Source organism: Anomalospiza imberbis, chromosome 27 (genome assembly GCF_031753505.1).
Source record: "Anomalospiza imberbis isolate Cuckoo-Finch-1a 21T00152 chromosome 27, ASM3175350v1, whole genome shotgun sequence".
In the NCBI taxonomy this organism is placed as follows: Eukaryota; Metazoa; Chordata; class Aves; order Passeriformes; family Viduidae; genus Anomalospiza; species Anomalospiza imberbis.
In genome coordinates this window covers 5,656,398-5,676,262 of record NC_089707.1, presented here as the reverse complement: position 1 = coordinate 5,676,262, position 19,865 = coordinate 5,656,398, and the positions used below count along the sequence as shown (strand labels likewise).

General features: G+C 68.6%; 2 protein-coding genes across 2 annotated transcripts; both read left to right on the top strand.

Annotated features, from left to right (window-relative positions):
* Positions 1–706: 706 nt before the first annotated feature.
* RPS15 (ribosomal protein S15) lies at positions 707–3,119 on the top strand. The gene is made up of 4 exons (XM_068173777.1): positions 707–773; positions 1,118–1,203; positions 2,200–2,434; positions 2,962–3,119. Exons 1-4 carry the CDS (start codon positions 771–773, stop codon positions 3,073–3,075), a joined length of 438 nt encoding a protein of 145 aa, XP_068029878.1. The 5' UTR covers positions 707–770; the 3' UTR covers positions 3,076–3,119.
* A 2,057-nt stretch (positions 3,120–5,176) lies between these two features.
* Positions 5,177–19,692, top strand: APC2 (APC regulator of WNT signaling pathway 2). The gene is made up of 15 exons (XM_068174213.1): positions 5,177–5,324; positions 9,229–9,387; positions 9,483–9,573; positions 9,647–9,815; positions 9,889–9,997; positions 10,083–10,196; positions 11,052–11,129; positions 11,948–12,028; positions 12,108–12,489; positions 12,585–12,680; positions 12,767–12,906; positions 13,003–13,080; positions 13,164–13,280; positions 13,419–13,633; positions 14,015–19,692. The coding sequence occupies exons 2-15, from the start codon at positions 9,247–9,249 to the stop codon at positions 19,383–19,385; spliced, it is 7,182 nt and encodes a 2,393-aa protein (XP_068030314.1). The 5' UTR covers positions 5,177–5,324; positions 9,229–9,246; the 3' UTR covers positions 19,386–19,692.
* The last annotated feature ends 173 nt before the right edge of the window (positions 19,693–19,865 follow it).

Sequence of the window (19,865 nt, the reverse complement as noted above, 5' to 3'; positions counted from 1 at the left end):
AAGCCTTTGGATTTGGACCCGTGTGGAGAGCCAGCTCCTCCGGGCCCGTGCGGGCCGTGCGATCTGGAACCTGCCGGGGCCGGGGCCGCGCGGGCCCGTGCCCCAGAGCCGGCTGTGCTCAGCCGCGCCCGGCGCGTCCCCGCCGCGGCCGCTGGCTGCCCTGGGAAGGGGACGCTCGGCGGTGACCGGCGAACGTGAATCCCGAAAACGGCGGCTGGCCCTTGGCGCTGCCGCCCAGGGGAGCGCCACTGTCCCCGCTGGTTCCACCCGGGAAGGAGCGGCTCCATGGGAAGCCGAGGATTCCCTGCACCACGAGCGGCAGGCTCGGGGGAACAGGAGGCTCCGTCCCTCGCGGCTGTCCCCGCGATGTCCCCGGGCTGTCCCCACACTGTCCCCACACTGTCCCCGGGCTGTCCCCGGATATCCCCACGATGTCCCCGGGCTGTCCCCACGATGTCCCCGGATATCCCCACGATGTCCCCGGGCTGTCCCCACACTGTCCCCGCGCTGTCCCCACGCTGTCCCCACGATGTCCCCGCGCTGTCCCCACGATGTCCCCGGATATCCCCACGCTGTCCCCACACTGTCCCCACACTGTCCCCACACTGTCCCCACGATGTCCCCACGATGTCCCCGCGCTGCGGGCGCGGCCCCTTTAAGGGCAGTGAGGGCGGAAGCGCTGCGTAGGCGCGGCTTCTCCGCCCGCGCCGCTCTCGCGAGATCCGCCGCTTCCGGCGCGAGCCCGGCCTTTCCGAGCAGCCCCGGCCAAGATGGTGGGTGCGGGGGAGGCCCCGCCGGCGCCATCGGGCCCCATCCGCCGCCATCCGGGCTTCACCCGCCGCGGCGGCGCCGCCCGGGGCTCGGGGCTTCCCTGGGGGACGGGGAATGGGCCTCCCCGGGGCGCTGCGGGGGCCGTGGGCTCCCCGGGCGGACGGGGCCCAGCGCGGCGGGAGCGGGGCTGAGGGGAGGCAGCGGCCCGGGCGCCCCGCGGGGCTCGGTGGGGCCGCGGCCTCCCCGTGTGCGGGGCGGGCAGCGCGGCGCCGGGCGGCCTTGAATCCCCTGGCCCCCGTCCCGGGCGGCCGCGACCCGCTGCCCTGAGCCCTCTGTCCCGCTGCAGGCGGAGGTGGAGCAGAAGAAGAAGCGAACCTTCCGCAAATTCACCTACCGCGGGGTGGACCTGGACCAGCTGCTCGACATGTCCTAGTAAGGGCTGGGGAGCCCCGGGCCGGGGAGCGGGGAGCGGGTTCCGCCCCACGCTCCGGTCGTGTTCAAATACCGGCGATAACGGGCGTTTGGGTGTCCAGCAGCTGCTGTTTGGGCTGTTTAAAGTCCCTCAGTGGGTGACGCCGTCAGTGCGGGGTGCCGGATCTCCTCGGGGCCGGGCTCAGTGGGGGTGACGCTGGTACTTTGGGGTCTCCCTGCTGTGGACCCCAGACTCGGTCTGGGTGACACAGTGGCTCTGGGGTCTTCGCGGGGCTGTTCCCCGGGCTCTGTTCGGGGTCCCTGGGGTGTCCCGGACAGTTCCCCAGCTTGAGTCTGGGGTCCCTGTGCTGTTCCCCAGATTGAGTTTGGGCTGTCTGTGCTGTTCCCCAGGCTCAGAGTGGGGTCCCCGGGCTGTTCCCCGGGCTCAGTTCGGGGTCCCTGGGTGTCCCTGGGATGTCCCCGGGCTCAGTTTGGGTTCCCTGGGCTATTCCCCGGGCTCAGTGTGGGGTCCCTGGGCTGTTCCCCAGGCTCATTTCGGGGTCCCCGGGCTGTTCCCCGGGCTCAGTGTGGGGTCCCTGGGCTGCTCCCCGGGCTCAGTTCGGGTTCCCCGGGCTCAGTTCGGGGTCCCCGGGCTGTTCCCCGGGCTCAGTGTGGGGTCCCTGGGGTGTCCTTGGGGTCCCTGGGCTATTCCCCGGGCTCAGTGTGGGGTCCCTGGGGTGTCCTTGGGGTCCCTGGGCTGTTCCCCAGGCTCATTTCGGGGTCCCCAGGCTCAGTTTGGGTTCCCTGGGCTGTTCCCCAGGCTCAGTTCGGGGTCCCCGGGCTGTTTCCCGGGGGTCCCTGGCTGTCTCCTGGGGCTGTCGCCCGGGCTCTGTCTGGGTGACTGTGGCTGTGGGGTGTCTGGCTGTCCCCCGGCTGTAGCCCAGCTGGCTCTGGGGTCCCTGGGCTGTCCCTGGGCCGTCCCTGTCCCCTCTCTGAGCCGCCCGTCCCCTCTGGCAGCGAGCAGCTGATGCAGCTGTACAGCGCGCGGCAGCGGCGGCGCCTGAACCGGGGCCTGCGCCGCAAGCAGCACTCGCTGCTCAAGCGCCTGCGCAAGGCCAAGAAGGAGGCGCCGCCCATGGAGAAGCCCGAGGTGGTGAAGACCCACCTGAGGGACATGATCATCCTGCCCGAGATGGTGGGCAGCATGGTGGGCGTCTACAACGGCAAGACCTTCAACCAGGTGGAGATCAAGGTGAGCTGGGGCCTGGCCGGTGGCTCTCGCACCCGGAGCGTTCGCTCCTAACTCTTGGTAAATCCCGCTCCTTCCCTGGGCCTGGGAGGGGTCCAGGCTGCTCCTTGGAGCGGGGTTGGCTCAGAGGGACGCCTGGAGGTGGCATCCCAGGGAGGGCCAGCTCCCAGAGGGGTGTCAGCGTGGCCCTGGCTGTGGAGTGATCCATGTGGATCCTGGCTCCCGGCCTGCCGGGATGAAACAGATCCCTGAGCTTCCCCAGGAGTGGAATTACCCAGCGGGTGCTGTCACTGGATACCACCAGTGGGATTAAATGCCACGTCTTGCTCCTGCCTGGCGTTAAATCCCGCCTGGAAGGGCACAGATGCCCCTGTGGCTCCTCCAGCTCTCCCAGGAGGGGCAGAGCCGGGGAAGCCCCTCTGGCTCCACATCAAGGCACCAGGGGAGGAGCCCAGGTGGAATACCCGGCTGTGCCCGCGATGTCCCCGTGCCCCTGGCGCTGTCCCCAGCACGGATGTCTCCACTTGCAGCCCGAGATGATCGGCCACTACCTGGGCGAGTTCTCCATCACCTACAAGCCGGTGAAGCACGGCCGGCCTGGCATCGGTGCCACCCACTCGTCCCGCTTCATCCCGCTCAAGTAACCTCGGGAGAGAGCCTCCTGCAGTGTAAATAAATTCCACCTGGATCCGTCTGTCTCCTGCCTCTCCTCTCCGTCTGTCTCCTGCCTCTCCGTTCCCAGGCGGGGGGCTGGGGTGTGCTAAACTCCCCTCCACCATCAATGGGTGTTTCCCTGAGCATTCCCAGGTTTTTTGGCACTGCTTTCTGTCAGCACCTGCAGCAAACAAATCATCTTCATGTGGGTTTAGTGACTGAATTAAATTCCTTGTTCTTCACTGGGAAGTGGGGAATGGCACTTCAATATTTACAGCATTTCCATGTATTTAACTTCCTTTGTTAATATAAACACTGGGAATGCAGGAATGTGGAACTGGGGAAAGGCAGGGGGCTTCCCAGGCTCAGAACCAGCCTGAGTCCCAGGAGAAGCTGCCAAGGCCCATCATGGGATGGCAAGACCCCAAACTATTATTTTCTTGTCCTTAATTTGGGAACCCAAAGGATTTTGGTGACAGGGATCCCAGAGTGGCATCGGGTCGGGGGTGAACTGGGGTTTGCAGCTCAGGCTGGGAGGGACAGACGTGTTCTGGGGGATGCTCAGGGGTGAGTGATGATGGCAAGGAAGATGAGATGAGTTCATCCCAGGTGGATGATCTGGTTTGTCCCTAACTGAGCCAAATTAACCCAGTGCTGGCTCCCAGCGCCAAGTCCTGCAGTGAAGCCGTCTGAGGAGAGGGGCCGTTTGTCCCCAGGGTGGTCCTGCCTGGTCCCTGCTGCTGGCTGGGGTCCCTTGGGGACTCCTCAGGGGTCCCTCGGGGCCCAGCTCCAGCTCTGTAAGTCCCACACGCTCTGTATCCCATTTCCGTGGCCGGTGGTGCCGTGTGTCCTTCAGGGAAGGTCCCTGTGCTCCGGGTCCCTTTTTGTTCAAGCAATGTGACCTTGGGAGTCCTGCTCCCACCCTCGGGTGGCAGCGGGGAGGGCTGGGGTCACTGTCCAGCTGGGTCACCGTCCTGGGGTCACTGTCCTGTGGTCATTGTCCTGCTGGAGTCACTGTCCTGTGGTCACTGTTCTGGAGTCACTGTCCTGGGGTCACTGTCCTGCTGGAGTCACTGTCCTGTGGTCACTGTTCTGGAGTCACTGTCCTGGGGTCACTGTCCTGTGGTCATTGTCCTGCTGGAGTCACTGTCCTGTGGTCACTGTTCTGGAGTCACTGTCCTGGGGTCACCGTCCTGGGCTCACTGTCCAGCTGGGTCACTCTCCTGGGGTCACTGTCCTGTGGTCACTGTCCTGCTGGAGTCACTGTCCTGTGGTCACTGTCCTGGGGTCACTGTCCAGCTGGGTCACTCTCCTGGGGTCACTGTCCTGTGGTCACTGTCCTGCTGGAGTCACTGTCCTGTGGTCACTGTCCTGTGGTCACTGTCCTGCTGGAGTCACTGTCCTGTGGTCACTGTCCTGGGGTCACTGTCCAGCTGGGTCACTCTCCTGGGTTCACTGTCCTGTGGTCACTGTCCTGCTGGAGTCACTGTCCTGGGGTCACTGTCCTGGGGTCACTCTCCTGGGGTCACTCTCCTGGGGTGACTGTCTGGCTGAGGACTCTCAGCCCCGGGGGGCAATGCCCAGGGGGCCAGGATGGCCCAGCTGGGAGGTGGGTGACAATGGTCTCGGTGGGTGACAGTGGCCTCGGTGGGTGACAGTGGCCTCGGTGGGTGACAGTGGCCTCGGTGGGTGACAGTGGCCTGAGCACATGGCAGAAGCCACGGTCATGGGAGGGATCGGCTACAGAGGGGTCGTCGTGAGGGTTCCGCTCATCCCGGGGGGACACCGGGGCTCAGCCGGTGCTGCCGCACCTTGGGTGGGTCTCCAAGGACATGGGGGCGACACCGGGCGGCTCGCGGGGGACAGGTTCGGTCGGGAGGGCCGGTTCGGTCGGGAGGGACCGGTCCGGTCTGGAGGGACCGGTCCGGTCGGGAGCGGCAGGTGCGTTCCGGGACATGGGGACGGGGCAGATCCCGGCGTTTTTGCGGAGGCTGGAAAAGAGGCGGATGGAGGGGAACAGAGCCCTCCCGGGGGGTCCCATCTCCCCCCGCCCGGCACAGGCCGGGGGGGCGCGGGAAGCCCCCGGTGCCGCCCTCTAACGGCGGCGGCGCCGCTGGAAAATCCCGACCGAGAGCGGGGGGCGGGGGCGGGATGCGGCTGCTCGGGGCCGCGCCGGAGCCTCGCCCAGCTCCGCACCGCCCCGCACCGCCCCGCACCGCTCCGCACCGCCGGGGATGAGGTACGGCCGCACCTGCCCCCCGCACCCCCCGAGCCCCCCGGGGGTCCCGGCGGCTCCGGCCGCTGCAGCCGCCGGGGATGGGGGAAAGCGGGGGAGCTGCGCGGCGGGGCCGGGGGGGTCGGGGTGCGGTGTCGGTTTGAGGGGGGTTGGATGCACCGGGGGGGGCCCCGATCTGTGCCCCCTCCCCGCGGCGGGGATGCCCCCGGCCCTGGATGCGCCGCATCCTGCGGCGGGCGCGGCTCCGTGCCGCGGATCCGGGGGATCGGCGGGATATTGGGGGACAGGAGGGTTCAGGGCGGATCAGGGGTTCAGGGGGAATCGGGAGGGTCGGGCAGCGTTTGCCCCCCGCATCCTGCAGGGACAAAGGCCGGACAATGCGGGGGCTCGGCGGGGAGTCCACGGGAGGGGGGGAAGAGGGAGCAGCATCCCCGTCCCCATTTCCACCTCCATCCCCATCCCACCTCCATCCCCATCCCCATTCCCATCCCATCCCCATCCTGCGGGCGAAGCGGGGGGCTCGTCCCTGGGCTGACAGCAGCTCCCCCCGCCCCGATGCGAGCTCGGCTCCCTGCAGACCCCCCCTCCCCTCCCGATGCTCCCCAGCGCGGCTGGGCCAGGCATTGCGGCTGAGCCCCGGACTTGGAGCCCCAAAACCTCACCCAAACCAGCACCCCAAACCCTCCCCACAAACCCGCACCCCAAATCCACCTCCCAAACCGGTCCCTCAAAAAACCTTGGCCTCTAAACCAGCACGTCAACCCCACCCGGGGGCACCCCAAGGGTACCAGTGCCGTGTCCCCGGGCAGGGGTGTCCCCAGTCACCCCGGATGGGGGTGGGGAGGTGGCTGCCCCTTCCACCCCGCCGGCTCCCACGGGCACCCTGGGGTGTGGGGTGGATAAGGGGTCCCCGGATTGTGAGGGGGCTGTGCTGGGGGTGTTGGGGGCCCCAATGCTCGCCCCACCACGGCCCCACATCCATCCCCAGGCCACGATGTCCGTGTGTGTGTGTGCAGGCTCTGTGCGGGGGCTGCCGGGGTCGATGCTGTGTGAGGAGAAGGTGATGGATCCCAAGTCCCCATGTCCCTGCGTGTGTCCCCACGTGTGCAGGGCCGAGCTGGGGGGGGCCTGTGCTCCCTGGGGGGGTTTTGCTGTGGTCGGGGGTCCCCGGGGCCGGGTCGATCAGCCCGGGCTGGTGACAACACGCTGTTTGTTTAATGTCCCCGGGGGCTGCAGGAGCCGCAGCCGGCCGAGGGCTCAGCTGTGGCTGTGGCGATGTGGCTGCACTCGGCTGATGGCTGCAGTCCCTGCCCCCAGCCTCATCCGCAGCGCTGCTGCCAGGCTGGAGCGAGCCGAGGGGTGCAGGGAGCTTGGGGTACCCCCAGGGCTCCCCCGGCCCTGCCCTGCTCTGCTCAGGCCAAGGCAGCCCTGGCCAAGCTGGCATCACATGTGGTGAGCAGTGGCCAGTGGGCAAGGCACTGCGGTGACGAGCAGTGCAGAGCACGGAGGCGTGGTGGGCAGTGGGCACCGTGGGCAGTGGGCACAGTGGGCAGTGGGCGCTGTGGGCAGTGGGCACCGTGGGCAGTGGGCGCTGTGGGCAGTGGGCACAGTGGGCAGTGGGCACCGTGGGCAGTGGGCACAGTGGGCAGTGGGCACGGTGGGCAGTGGGCACCGTGGGCAGTGGGCGCTGTGGGCAGTGGGCACAGTGGGCAGTGGGCACGGTGGGCAGTGGGCACTGTGGGCAGTGCAGTAGGCACTGGGCACCCTGGGCAGCGTGGAGGACAGCGGGGTGTGCTGGGCAGTGCAGCTGCTGCTTCATCTGCGGCAGCATCTGCCCTGCCAGGAAATTGCTGGATGGATCCAGGCCCCACCAGCGGCCTCGGCCAGTCCCGGGGTGCCCTCAGCAGAGAGAGGCAGATTTTGGGGGTAGAAGGAGACACACCCAGGACCCCGAGCCATCACATCGCCCCAGGGTCAGCCCACGGCCCCACCTGGGGTCCAGCCCATGGGGGGATGCTGGGTCCTGTGGGACAGTGACCACCACGGTGCTGGAATGGAGCTGCAGCCCTGGCCCCCCTTTCCCGCAGCCTGGCCCCCCATTCCCGCAGCCTGGCCCCCCATTCCCGCAGCCTGGCCCCCCTTTCCCGCAGCCCTGGCCCCCCATTCCCGCAGCCTGGCCCCCCTTTCCCGCAGCCTGGCCCCCCTTTCCCGCCGTGTCTCGCCGCTCTGTGGTTGCAGGTGCGGCCCCGGCCCCTCCCCTGCAGATCCCGGCGCTGCCGCGGCCGCTGCGCTCGGCCGGCCCTGCCAGGAACTGGGGGGAGCAGAGCTCAGCCCCCCCTCTATCAACCCCCCGAATATCCCAGCCCTGACTCCCCCGGGAGGGCAGCCCGAGCACCCCGGGTTCTTAGAGGGTGGGGGTCCCCCAGGGGAGGGGGCCCTGGCTGAGCAGCTGGGTGGGTGCACACAGCTTTGGGGTGCTGGGGAGGGGGGAACGTCTTCCCCTGGAGGAGTGGAAGATCCCGGCTCCCATTATTCCCTACAAGGCTGAACACTCCCATCCTCCACCTCTGAGTCCTCAGGAAGGGCCGGGAGCCGCCTGTGCTCCCCCATCACCGTCACCATAGCAACAGCAGGCCGTGCTCATCCCGCATCCCGCATCCCGCATCCATTATCCTGCATCCCCTGTCCCGCATCCATTATCCTGCATCCCCTATCCCGCATCCCTCACCCTCCCTCCCGAATCCCTCACTGTCCATCCTGCCCCCCCAATCCCGCATCCCTCGTCCCACACCTCCCCCTTTCCTCTGCTCCCCACCCTCTCCCGTCCCATCTGCCCGGGGTTATTTCTCTCCCGGGGGGAATTTTCGGCAGCTGGGGGGGGATTGACACCATGGGGGTCTTTGTGTCCCTTGGGAATCACGGGCCGACCTGGGCGGTGGGAGGGGGGCACCCCACAGCAGGACCCATAGGGCAGGATTGGGGTCCCCCACCACTGTGGGGTGCAGGGGTGAAGGAGCGGTTTGGGGGCGCCCGGGATGGCTCCTGGAGGTGGGAAGGATATCGATGGGGGGGCCTTGGGGGGTTGCTGGGTCCCATCACTGCCGGGTGGGGCCTCTGTGCTGGAAGGGGGTGCTGGGACACCCAAAACGGCTCGCGGAAACAGAAGGGCCCCGGGGAGCTGCCGTGGGGCAGATCTGGGGGTGTCAGAGCCGGGGGGGTCGATCGCTGCCGCCCCTGACCCGCTGTGGGGTGGGGGCAGCCGAGGGGAGGAGGGGAGCCCCCGTCCCCATTGCCCCCCCATCGCTCACACGTGCTGCTGACGAAGGCGCCGCGGGGCCGCCGAGCTCCCGCTGCCGGCACGACCCTCTGGGGGGGTGACGAGGGGTCCCCGGCCCGGGCCCCCCTCCCCGCGCGGGACAGCGTCGTGCGTGTCCCCCCGGGCAGGGGCGAGGGGCGGCGGGCGCTGCAAGAGGAGGTTTGGGGGGCTGGGGGTGGCTGGGGGGGCACAGGGGGGCTGAGAGGGTTTGGGGGGGGCAGAGCGGGGCGGGGGGGCCGTGGAGGGGCCGGGGCTGCCCCCGGTGCCGGAGGGAGCGGAGCGGGAGAAGGTTGGGAGCGGGAGAAGACAAAAGCGAGACAAAGGGAGCGGAGAGCAGAGCTCTGCGGAGGCTGGGAACCAGGCGGGGGCTGGCGGCGCTGGGGGGGCCCTGCCTGGGGGGGCGGCGCTGGACCCCACCCTGAGCCTCGGCCGCCCCTCTGGGGGGGTTTGAGGGCACCAGCTCTTCCAGGGCTCGGGGGGTGCCGGTGGTGGGGTGCCCAGCGCTGTGCCGTGGTCCCGGGTGGGTGCTGGGGGGCCGTGAGGGTGCTGGGGAGCCCCCCGGGTGCTGCCCACCCCCAAACCCCCCCGCAGGCGCTGGAGGAGGTGAAGATGTCCGGCTCCATCGCCTCGTACGACCAGCTGGTGCGGCAGGTGGAGGCGCTGAAGAAGGAGAACAGCCACCTCCGGCGGGAGCTGGAGGACAACTCCAACCACCTCTCCAAGCTGGAAAATGAGACCTCGGACATGAAGGTGGCGACAGGCCCGCTGGGGGCGGGGCACAGCCCCCGAACCGGGGGGGTTCCATCCACCTCTCCCCGTCCTCAATGGCTCCACCCCTGTTTTAGGAGGTCCTGAAGCACCTCCAGGGCAAGCTGGAGCAGGAGGCCCGAGTCATGGTGTCCTCGGGGCAGACGGAGGTGCTGGACCAGCTCAAAGGTGGGTGCCCGGGCAGGGTGGGGAGGGGGAGACCCCGCCAAGCCCACCCTGACACCGCTGTCGCCGTCCCCAGCCCTGCAGATGGACATCACCAGCCTCTACAACCTCAAGTTCGCCCCGGAGGTGACGAGCGCCGGGCGCGGCGCCGAGGAGAGCCCGCCGGCCCCCGCCTCGCACCGGGACGGCCCCGGGGAGCTGGGCAGGGCCACCTTCCGCATGCTGGAGGAGCTGGACCGCGAGAGGTGACGGCCTGGGGGATAAAAGGGGCAGGGGGGGCCGGGGGGTTGTGCTGACGGGGTCCTCCCCTCTCGGCAGGTGTTTCCTGCTGGGGGAGATCGAGAAGGAGGAGAAGGAGAAGATCTGGTACTACGCGCAGCTGCAGAGCCTGGCCACGCGCCTGGACGAGCTGCCCCACGTGGAGACGGTGAGTGGGGGATGCCCCCTGTCCCCCCAGGCCTCGGGGAGCCGCCCGGACCCTGCCCCGCTCACGCCACGCCCTGTGCCCCCAGTTCTCCATGCAGATGGATCTGATCCGGCAGCAGCTGCAGTTCGAGGCGCAGCACATCCGCTCGCTGATGGAGGAACGCTTCGGGACGGCCGACGAGATGGTGCAGCGGGCACAGGTCGGGTCCTTCACCCCCAAACTCCTCCTGCTCCGCTTCTGGGGGGCCCCAGACTGATGGGCTCAACTCTGGGTACCCTCACAAGCAGCTCTGGGCACCCTACACCAGCTCCTCTCACCCTACACCAGCTCCTCACGCCCTACACCAGCTCCTCACACCCTACACCAGCTCCTCACACCCTACATCATCTCCTCTCACCCTACACCAGCTCCTCACACCCTACACCAGCTCCTCTCACCCTACATCATCTCCTCTCACCCTACACCAGCTCCTCACACCCTACACCCGCTCCTCACACCCTACATCATCTCCTCTCACCCTACACCAGCTCCTCACACCCTACACCCGCTCCTCACACCCTACATCATCTCCTCTCACCCTACACCAGCTCATCACACCCTACACCAGCTCCTCACACCCTACACCAGCTCCTCTCACCCTACATCATCTCCTCACGCCCTACATCATCTCCTCACGCCCTACACCAGCTCCTCACACCCTACATCATCTCCTCTCACCCTACATCATCTCCTCACACCCTACACCCGCTCCTCACACCCTACATCATCTCCTCTCACCCTACACCAGCTCATCACACCCTACACCAGCTCCTCACACCCTACACCAGCTCCTCTCACCCTACATCATCTCCTCACGCCCTACATCATCTCCTCACGCCCTACACCAGCTCCTCACACCCTACACCAGCTCCTCACGCCCTACACCAGCTCTTTGCAGCTTACACCAGCTGCTCACACCCTCAAACACCGTTCCTTGCACACTTGCACCCCTCCCGCCCATTCCTTGTGCTCCTGGGGGGTCCCAGCCCTCTCCAAGCCCCTCTCTGCCCCCCAGATCCGGGCATCCCGGCTGGAGCAGATCGACAAGGAGCTGATGGAGGCGCAGGACAAGGCGCAGCAGCCGGAGCCGCAGGTAGCGGGGCCGGAGTGTCCCAGGTCCCTGCGGGGCCACGGAGCCGGGGACGGTGGAGGAGGGGGCCAGCACGGCCCCCCCGCCGTTGTCCCCGCGCTGTCCCCATCGGCACAGCCAGGGCTTTGTGTGGCTCGGGCACCGTGAAATGGGCAGTTGCCATGGAGACCAGAAGTAGGCCATGGCGGGCGGGCGGCGCGGGGGCTCCCGCGGCATCTGCCGCCAACGGCGACGCCAGGGTGGGCAGCCTGCCATCATCATCGTCCTCGCCATTGCCATGGGCTGCCATCGACATGGTCCCAGTGTCACCCACAGCCTCACCACTGTCATTGTCCCACTGTCACCCACAGCTCCACCACCGTCATCATCCTCATGGGCTGCCATCACCATCGCCACACCGTCACCCACTGCCCCACCATTGCCACGGACCCGCTGTCACCCGCAGCCCTGCCCCTGTCACCATCACAGGCTGCCATCACCATTGTCCCTCTGTCACCCACAGCCCCACGTGGCAGCACCCACAGCCCCCATCACCCCCAGACACCCCCAGATCCTCACAGCCCCCCTTTTCCAACCCCTCCATCACTCCGCAGGCTCAGCCCCAGCCCCCTCCCTGCTGCCCACCCACGCTCTCCCTTCCCTGAGCCAGCAGCAGCCCCCCCAATCCCAATCACCCCCGATTTTAGCTTAAAATACACCCCTGGCACTGACGGAAGCAACGACTGGGGACCGCAGGGGGTGGCAGGAAAGTGGGGAGGGGCTGGGCACGGGGCCGAGGGCGCTGCAGTGCAGCCCCCCCCCACCTGCCCCCTCCTCTGCAGCTCTGCGGGAAGGGCCCGGGCATGGAGGGGGACGGCAGCCTGGACCCCCCGACCCACCCCGAGGAGGGCGGCAACACCAAGGTGAGGGGCAGCAGCCGGAGCCCGGCCGGGTGGGCTGAGCCCGCGCCAGGGCTGAGCGTGACCCCGTGTGCCCCCGCAGGTGGAGGTGGTGTTCTGGCTGCTGTCCATGCTGGCCACGCGGGACAAGGAGGACATGTCCCGCACGCTGCTGGCCATGTCCAGCTCGCAGGAGAGCTGCCTGGCCATGCGCAAGTCGGGCTGCCTGCCCCTGCTCATCCAGATCCTGCACGACTCCGACGGGGAGCCGGGGCCCCCCGAGAGCCCCACGGGCGCCAAGGACGCCCGGATGAGAGCCAACGCCGCCCTGCACAACATCGTCTTCTCCCAGCCCGACGAGGGCCAGGCCAAGAAGGAGATGCGGGTGCTGCACGTGCTGGAGCAGATCCGCTCCTACTCGGAGACCTGCTGGGACTGGCTGCAGATGCAGAGCCGGGACGGGGCACGGGGCCCCGAGGGCGCCGGTACGGGCGGGCCGGAGCCACGAGTGCTGGGAGGGGCTGGCAGGGGCTGGGAGCACCGTGTGTGACGCAGGGGACTGACTCTCATCCCCCCGCAGTGCCAGTGCCCATCGAGCCCCAGATCTGCCAGGCCACCTGTGCCATCATGAAGCTGTCCTTCGACGAGGAGTACCGACGGGCCATGAACGAGCTGGGTGAGCGCGGGGAGGGGGCTCCTTCCACACCCAGATGGGCTGCTGGAGGTGGGGGAACCCCAAATGACCCCTGCCTCGTCCCACAGGCGGGCTGCAGGCAGTGGCCGAGCTGCTGCAGGTGGACTACGAGATGCACAAGATGACCAACGACCCCCTGAACCTGGCGCTGCGACGCTACGCGGGCATGGCCCTCACCAACCTCACCTTCGGCGATGTGGTCAACAAGGTGGGGGGCGGTTTGGGGGGGATCAGCAGCGGCTGGGGGGGACAGCAGGGGCTGGGGATCGCAGCGTCACCCTCACCACCCTCGTCCTCCCCACAGGCCACGCTGTGCTCCCGCCGGGGCTGCATGGAGGCCATCGTGGCTCAGCTGGGCTCCGACAGCGAGGAGCTGCACCAGGTGGGTGCTGGTGGGGCTCCCTGGGGTGGGGGACAGGTAGGGGGACAGTCCCTGTGCCCACTCACCCCACTCTGCCTCTCCAGGTGGTCTCCAGCATCCTGAGGAACCTCTCCTGGCGCGCTGACATCAACAGCAAGAAGGTGCTGCGGGAGGTGGGCAGCGTCACCGGGCTGATGCGCTGTGCCCTGCACGCCGGCAAGGTGAGCCCGGGGCGGGTGACAGCGGGCACAGAGCAACCAGACAGACCTGACAGGGCTGTGTCCCCCTGGGGTGGGTGACAGTGGGCACAGAGTGACCAGACAGGGCTGACAGGAGTTGTGTGTCCCCTCCTGGGGCAGGAGTCGACGCTGAAGAGTGTCCTGAGTGCGCTGTGGAACCTCTCGGCGCACAGCACGGAGAACAAGGCGGCCATCTGCGGGGTGGAGGGGGCCCTGGGCTTCCTGGTCAGCACCCTCACCTACAAATGCCAGAGCAACTCCCTGGCCATCATCGAGAGCGGCGGCGGCATCCTCAGGAACGTCTCCAGCCTCGTCGCCACGCGGGAGGATTACAGGTGAGGGGCACCGTGGGGTGGGGCCGCACCTGAGGGACCCAGGGCACCCCGGAGCTAGGGATGGCATTGGGGGATGCTGTGGCTGGGGGTAGGATGAGAATGGGGGACCCCGGGCTCCATGGAACCCGGGATGGCCTCGGGGGATGATATGGCTGCAGGTACAAGGGGCACGGAGATGGGGGGACCCCGGGCTCCAAGGGTGGCGTTGGGGGATGCAATGGCTGGGGGTGCTGCAGGATCGGGGGGCACTGCAGACCCCAGGGACAGCACTGGGGGGATGTCATGGCTGGGCAGGGGTGGGGTCACCTTGCACCCCTGGGATGGGGCAGGGAGCGGGTCCAGGACCACGCTGACGGCCGAGGGGTCCCCTCTGTCCCGCAGGCAGGTGCTCCGGGACCACAACTGCCTGCAGACGCTGCTGCAGCACCTGCGCTCGCACAGCCTGACCATCGTCAGCAACGCCTGCGGCACGCTCTGGAACCTGTCGGCCCGCAGCCCCCGCGACCAGGAGCTGCTGTGGGACCTGGGGGCGGTCAGCATGCTCCGCAACCTCATCCACTCCAAGCACAAGATGATCGCCATGGGCAGCGCGGCCGCGCTGCGCAACCTCCTCACCAACCGGCCCCCCAAGTACAAGGACGCGGCTGTGGTGTCGCCGGGCTCCTGCATGCCCTCGCTCTACATGCGCAAGCAGAAGGCGCTGGAGGCCGAGCTGGATGCCAAACACCTGGCTGAGACCTTCGACACCATGGAGAAGCAGAGCCTGAAGGGCCAGAGCGCCAAGAAACCGATGCGGCACATGGAGAGCCTGGTGAAGGACTACGCCTCCGACTCCGGCTGCTTCGACGACGACGAGGTGCCCAACGTCTCCACCGGCGTGGAGACGGCCAGTGCCTCCGTCCTCTCCATGTTCCTCAACTCCTCCTTTCTGCAGGGCCAAGCGCTGCCGCGGGCGCTGGCACAGCGGCGCTGCCCGGAGCCGGAGAAGGACGGCAGCGGGAAGGCGGCCGAGCCCAAGAAGCCGCCGCTGCCGGAGGACGACGTCTCGCTGGCCGCCGAGAAGTTGGCCAACAAGATCTCCAGCACGGTGGCCAAGATCGACAAGCTAGTGGAGGACATCTCCACCATGCACAACTCCTCGGACGACAGCTTCAGCCTCAGCTCCGAGGACCACTGCCTGGACTGGCAGTACGGCCCCGAGGACGGGCACGAGGCGCGCGCCCAGTCCTGCTCGCCGTGCCGGCTGTCGGATGCCGGCGGCTTCGCCAAGCGGGAGAGCCTGAGCCGGGCGCACACCCTGCTGCGGCTGAAGACGGCCTACACCAGCCTGTCCACCGACAGCCTCAACAGCGGCAGCACCAGCGACGGCTACTGCACCAAGGAGCACATGAAACCCTGCCCCAGGGCCGCCTTCCTGGACTACCGTGACGAGCTGCAGCGCTACCAGAAGCGGCCCAGCCGGCTCGACCTCAAGAGCATCCTGGGCAAACCGGAGAGGGCTGAACCCCCTGCACGGGACCCGGCTGAGCCAGACAAACCCGAGCAGCGGGACCTGCCCGAACGGGCCAAGAAGATGGTGGCTTTCCCCAGCCCCAAGGTGCCAGAGAAGGAGACGGAGTGGAAGAAGGAGGTGGGCATCAAGCCCTCCACCGACCCCCATGTTCGCACCATCAAGCTCTCTCCATCCTATCAGCACGTCCCCATCCTTGAGACCCTGGCCAAAAGCAGCACGGCTGCTGGCCACCAGCCCTCCCTCCTGGGCAGGAAGCAAGCCTGGCTCCCCCCGGCGCTGCTGCAGGCAGCCGAGCCCCTGAGCAAGATCCCGGAGAAGCTGCCGGCCCAGCCGCCGGCCTTGGCGGAGCAGGAGTCGGTGCAGAAGTACTCGGTGGAGGACACCCCAATCTGCTTCTCCCGGTGCAGCTCCCTGTCCTCCCTCTCCTCGGCAGACAACGTGCTGGACGGGCAGAGCCACAGCGAGAACGACCTGGATAGCGACTCCTCCCTGGAGATCCTGGAGATGGAGGAAGGGGATGCAGAAGGGGAGGATGGGAGGCAGGAGAAGGAGAAGGCGGTGGATCCAGGTCCCACCACGCCGGTGGGGATCTCCCAGCCCATCACCATCCCCTTCCCGAAGCGTGACAAGGTTTTCCTGCGGGAGGCCTCACCCTCACGCCAGGAGGACCTGACGCCCTCGAGCTCCTCGGAGAACTACATCCAGGAGACGCCGCTGGTGATGAGCCGCTGCAGCTCCGTCAGCTCCCTGGGCAGCTTCGAGAGCCCCTCCATTGCCAGCTCCATCCAGAGCGACCCGTGCAGCGAAATGATCAGCGGCACCATCAGCCCCAGCGAGCTGCCCGACAGCCCCGGGCAGACCATGCCCCCCAGCCGCAGCAAGACTCCCCTCTTCGAGCTGGGCTGCCAGCCGGAGAAGGAGACCAGCCAGTTCAACATCCAGTGGGAGAACAACGTCAAGAAGTTCATGGAGATCACCGACTTCAAGGAACGCTTCCAGCTGCCCCAGGACCTGGACTCCATGGTCTACTTCACGGTGGAGAAACCCAACGAGAACTTCTCGTGCGCCTCCAGCCTGAGCGCCCTGCCCCTCCACGAGCACTACGTCCAGAAGGACGTGGAGCTCAAGCTGATTCCCACCTTCCCGGAGAAGAACAGCCTGAACTTCGCGGCTCACGAGAAGCGGGAGGAGCGGCGGGAGGAGCGGTACCTGGAGGGCCGGCGAAGGGCCGAGCGCCCCGAGCCCCCCGACGACGACGACATCGAGATCCTCAAGGAGTGCATCAGCTCGGCCATGCCCTCCCGCTTCCGCAAGGTCAAGACCTCGCTGCTGTCCGGGCAGGTGCTGCACCCGCAGACCAAAAAGCCGCTGCACGTCCCCGTGTACATGCTGGTGCCGGCCCACACCCACCCCGGCGTCCCCAAGCACCTGCGAGCCACCGCCCGCGACCTCTTCAAGGACGACGACTCCTTCACCGACTCGGCCGACGGGACCCCCGTCAACTTCTCCAGCGCCGCCTCGCTGAGCGACGAGACCCTGCGGTACCCGGCGGGCGAGGAGGCCGAGCACCCCCTGGCCGAGCGGCGCCGCGAGCCCGGCACCATCCCGGCCCGCAGGGCCGCCTCCGGCAGCTCGGCCCCCGCCCGCCTCAGCTCCGCCGGCAAGGGCAAAGCGGGGCCGGGCCGCGGGGAGGGGAAGCGGAGCCAGACCCTCACGAAGGGCACAGCCAGCCTGGAGCTGGGGGTGGGCCGGGCCAGCGGTGCCCCCGGGAGGAAGGACGACGCTCTGGAGGACGGGGTGGTGTTCCAGTCGCTGTGCCACACCACGCCGACGGAGGAAGCCGTCTACTGCTTCTACGACCCGGATTTGGACGAGCTGCCCGAGGCGGGCAGGGACGCGTCCGGCAGCAGAGCCCAGCCCGGCCGGGCGCCACGGAGGGAGCGCTGGGGAGGCTCCGTCCCCAACAAGGACCCCGAGCCCGGTCCCCGTCCGGCGAAGACGAAGCCTCAAAACAACCTGATCGCCGACGAGACGCCGCCCTGCTACTCCCTGAGCTCCTCCATGAGCTCCCTGAGCGACGCCAACCTCTCCGAGGGCGAGGAGCGGGGCCAGCCCTGCGGCAAAGCCACCTGGCCGCGGTCAGCTGCAGTGGGGCAGGCGCAGGGGGGCTCGCCCAGCTCCCCCAGCCTCAACTCGGAGGATGATCTGCTGCAGAAGTGCATCGGCTCGGCCATGCCCAAGCGCCGGCGGCCCGCGGCTCGCCGCAGGCTGGTGGAGAGAAAGCAGAAGCCGCCGGGCGCCGGCGGGAGGGAGCGGAAAGCCGAGGCCAGGCATCACCCCGAGGAGGACGCCGGCTCCGACCGGGGCTCCGACCTGGACAGCGTGGAGTGGCAAGCCATCCAGGAGGGAGCCAACTCCATCGTCACCTGGCTGCACCAGGCTGCCGCCTCCCTGTCCCGGGAGCCTTCCTCCGAGTCCGACTCCATCCTGTCCTTCATGTCGGGGCTCTCGGTGGGCTCCACGCTGCAGCTCTCCCTGGGCAGGCAGGAGAAGCAGCGGCCCGGCAGCGCCTCCGGCCGGGACCCGGCGAGGAGGGAGCACAGCAAGGGCCGCCCGGAGCGCAAGGACGCGGCCGGTGCCCGTCCCGCCGGCCGCGCCAGCTCTAGGGCGGAGCGGAGCCCGGCGCCCGCCAAGCCGGTGCCCAACCTGCCCGTGGTCTTCCGCGGCAGGACCGTCATCTACATGCCCAGCCTGGCCAAAGATGCCCCCAGCCCACGGGCCACCCCGAAGAAGACCCCCGCGGCCAAGCCCGAGGCGCCGCCGGCCAAGAACCTCTCGCTGAGCCAGCAGCGCTCGCGGAGCCTGCACCGGCTGGGCAAAGCCCCCGAAAGCGGGGAGCTGGCGCTGCCCAAGAGAAGCACGACCCCGCCCGCCCGCATCGGCAAAGGCCCCCCCTCCTCGGGCTCCTCCCGCACCTCCACGCCCTCCCAGCACGCCCCCAAGAAGCTGCCGTCGCCCTCCCAGGTCACCAAACAGGGCCCGGCAGCGGGCAAGGCGAGCGGCTCCTCCCCGCCGGGACCCCCGGCCAGAGCCCCGGCCCCCAGATCCCCGGCTCCCAAGCAGTCCAAGACGCAGAAGTCGCCCGTGCGCATCCCCTTCATGCAGAAGCCCAGCAGGAAGGTGCTGCCGGGCCGGGGGGCCATGCCGGTGCTGGAGGAGCAGGTCGATGGCTCCAAGGCTCGGCCCGGGGGGCCGGGGGGCAGCCGGCTCAACCTGGTGCGGATGTCATCCGCCCGCTCCAGCGGGAGCGACTCGGACCGCTCCGGCTTCCTGCGCCAGCTCACCTTCATCAAGGAATCCTCGAGCCTGCTGCTGCGGCACCGCTCCGACCTGTCCCCGGCGCCGCCGGCCACCTCCCTGCCTCGCCGGGGCTCCCCCCAGCGCAGCCGAGCCGCGCTCCCGGCCGTGTTCCTCTGCTCCTCCCGCTGCGACGAGCTCAAGGCCGCCAAACCGGCGACCCCCGGCCAGCGGCCGCTCATCCCCCGAGCCCAGCCCGGCGGCAAAGCCACGGCCGGGGCCAAGCCGCCGCGCCGGACCAGCTCCGAGAGCCCGTCCCGGCTGCCGGTGAAGACCAGCGTGCCCGCGGCCGAGCCCTTCAAGCGCTACTCGTCCTCGCCCAACATCAGCGTGGCGCGGCGGGCGGCCAGCCCGTCCTCCGTGCGCTCCGAGGCGGCGGCGCGGCGGCGGCAGAACGAGCCGGCTCCCGGGGGGCCGCCGGGAAAGCCGCCGGTGGTGGTGATGAAGGGCACGTGGCGGAGGATCCGGGACGAGGACATCCCGCACATCCTCAAGAGCACGCTGCCCTCCTCCGCGCTGCCGCTGGCAGGCTCCGGCGACGAGGAGCCCCCCGGCACCCCCGGCACGCCCAGGAAGACCAGCGACGCCGTGGTGCAGACCGAGGACTTCGCCACCTCCAAGACCAACTCCAGCACCTCTCCCACGCTGGAGACCCGCGAGGGACCCCCGCACCCCCGCGTCACCGGCGACGGCGAAGCCCCCGCGCCCGCCAAGGCCGCCCTACCCATCTCCTTTGGCCACGAGGCGCCCGCCGGGACCTTCCCCGGCAGCCGGCACGGCTCCCCCAGCAAGGCCGCCCGTGTCACCCCCTTCAACTACGTCCCCAGCCCCATGGCGGTGACAGCGGTGGCCGACAAGGCGGTGGAGAAAATCCAAGCCTGACGATGCCCCAGTGAGGGTCCTGCGACACCCCCAGCCCCACGGGAGCTGCCCAGAACTGTGTTTGGGACACACATGGGGATGTGGGACAGCTGGGGACCGGCGAGTCACCCCAACCCGCTGCTGGCCCCGGCTGGGGTCTTGCTGTGCTGAACCATCACCATTCCCAGCAGCAAGGAATGGACAGAACTGGGAACGTTCCGGGTCTGGGGTGGTTCTCATGGACCATCCCCTCCCACTGAAGGACGTCCAGGGACAAGCTGAGGTGGGGCCGTGTCCCCATGTGCCCCCATCCTGCTCACCCAGGGACTGATCCCACACACCAGGGAGCTGACACAGCACAGCCGGTACCAGGAAAACCCCACACGCTCCAGCTTGTCTGGCACCAGCTCTGGCTCTGCCAACGATGGCAGCTCATTTATTAACAGGGGAAGGGATGCAGAGGAGAGGATTTGGAGGGGGACATGGGGACCAGGACCCCTG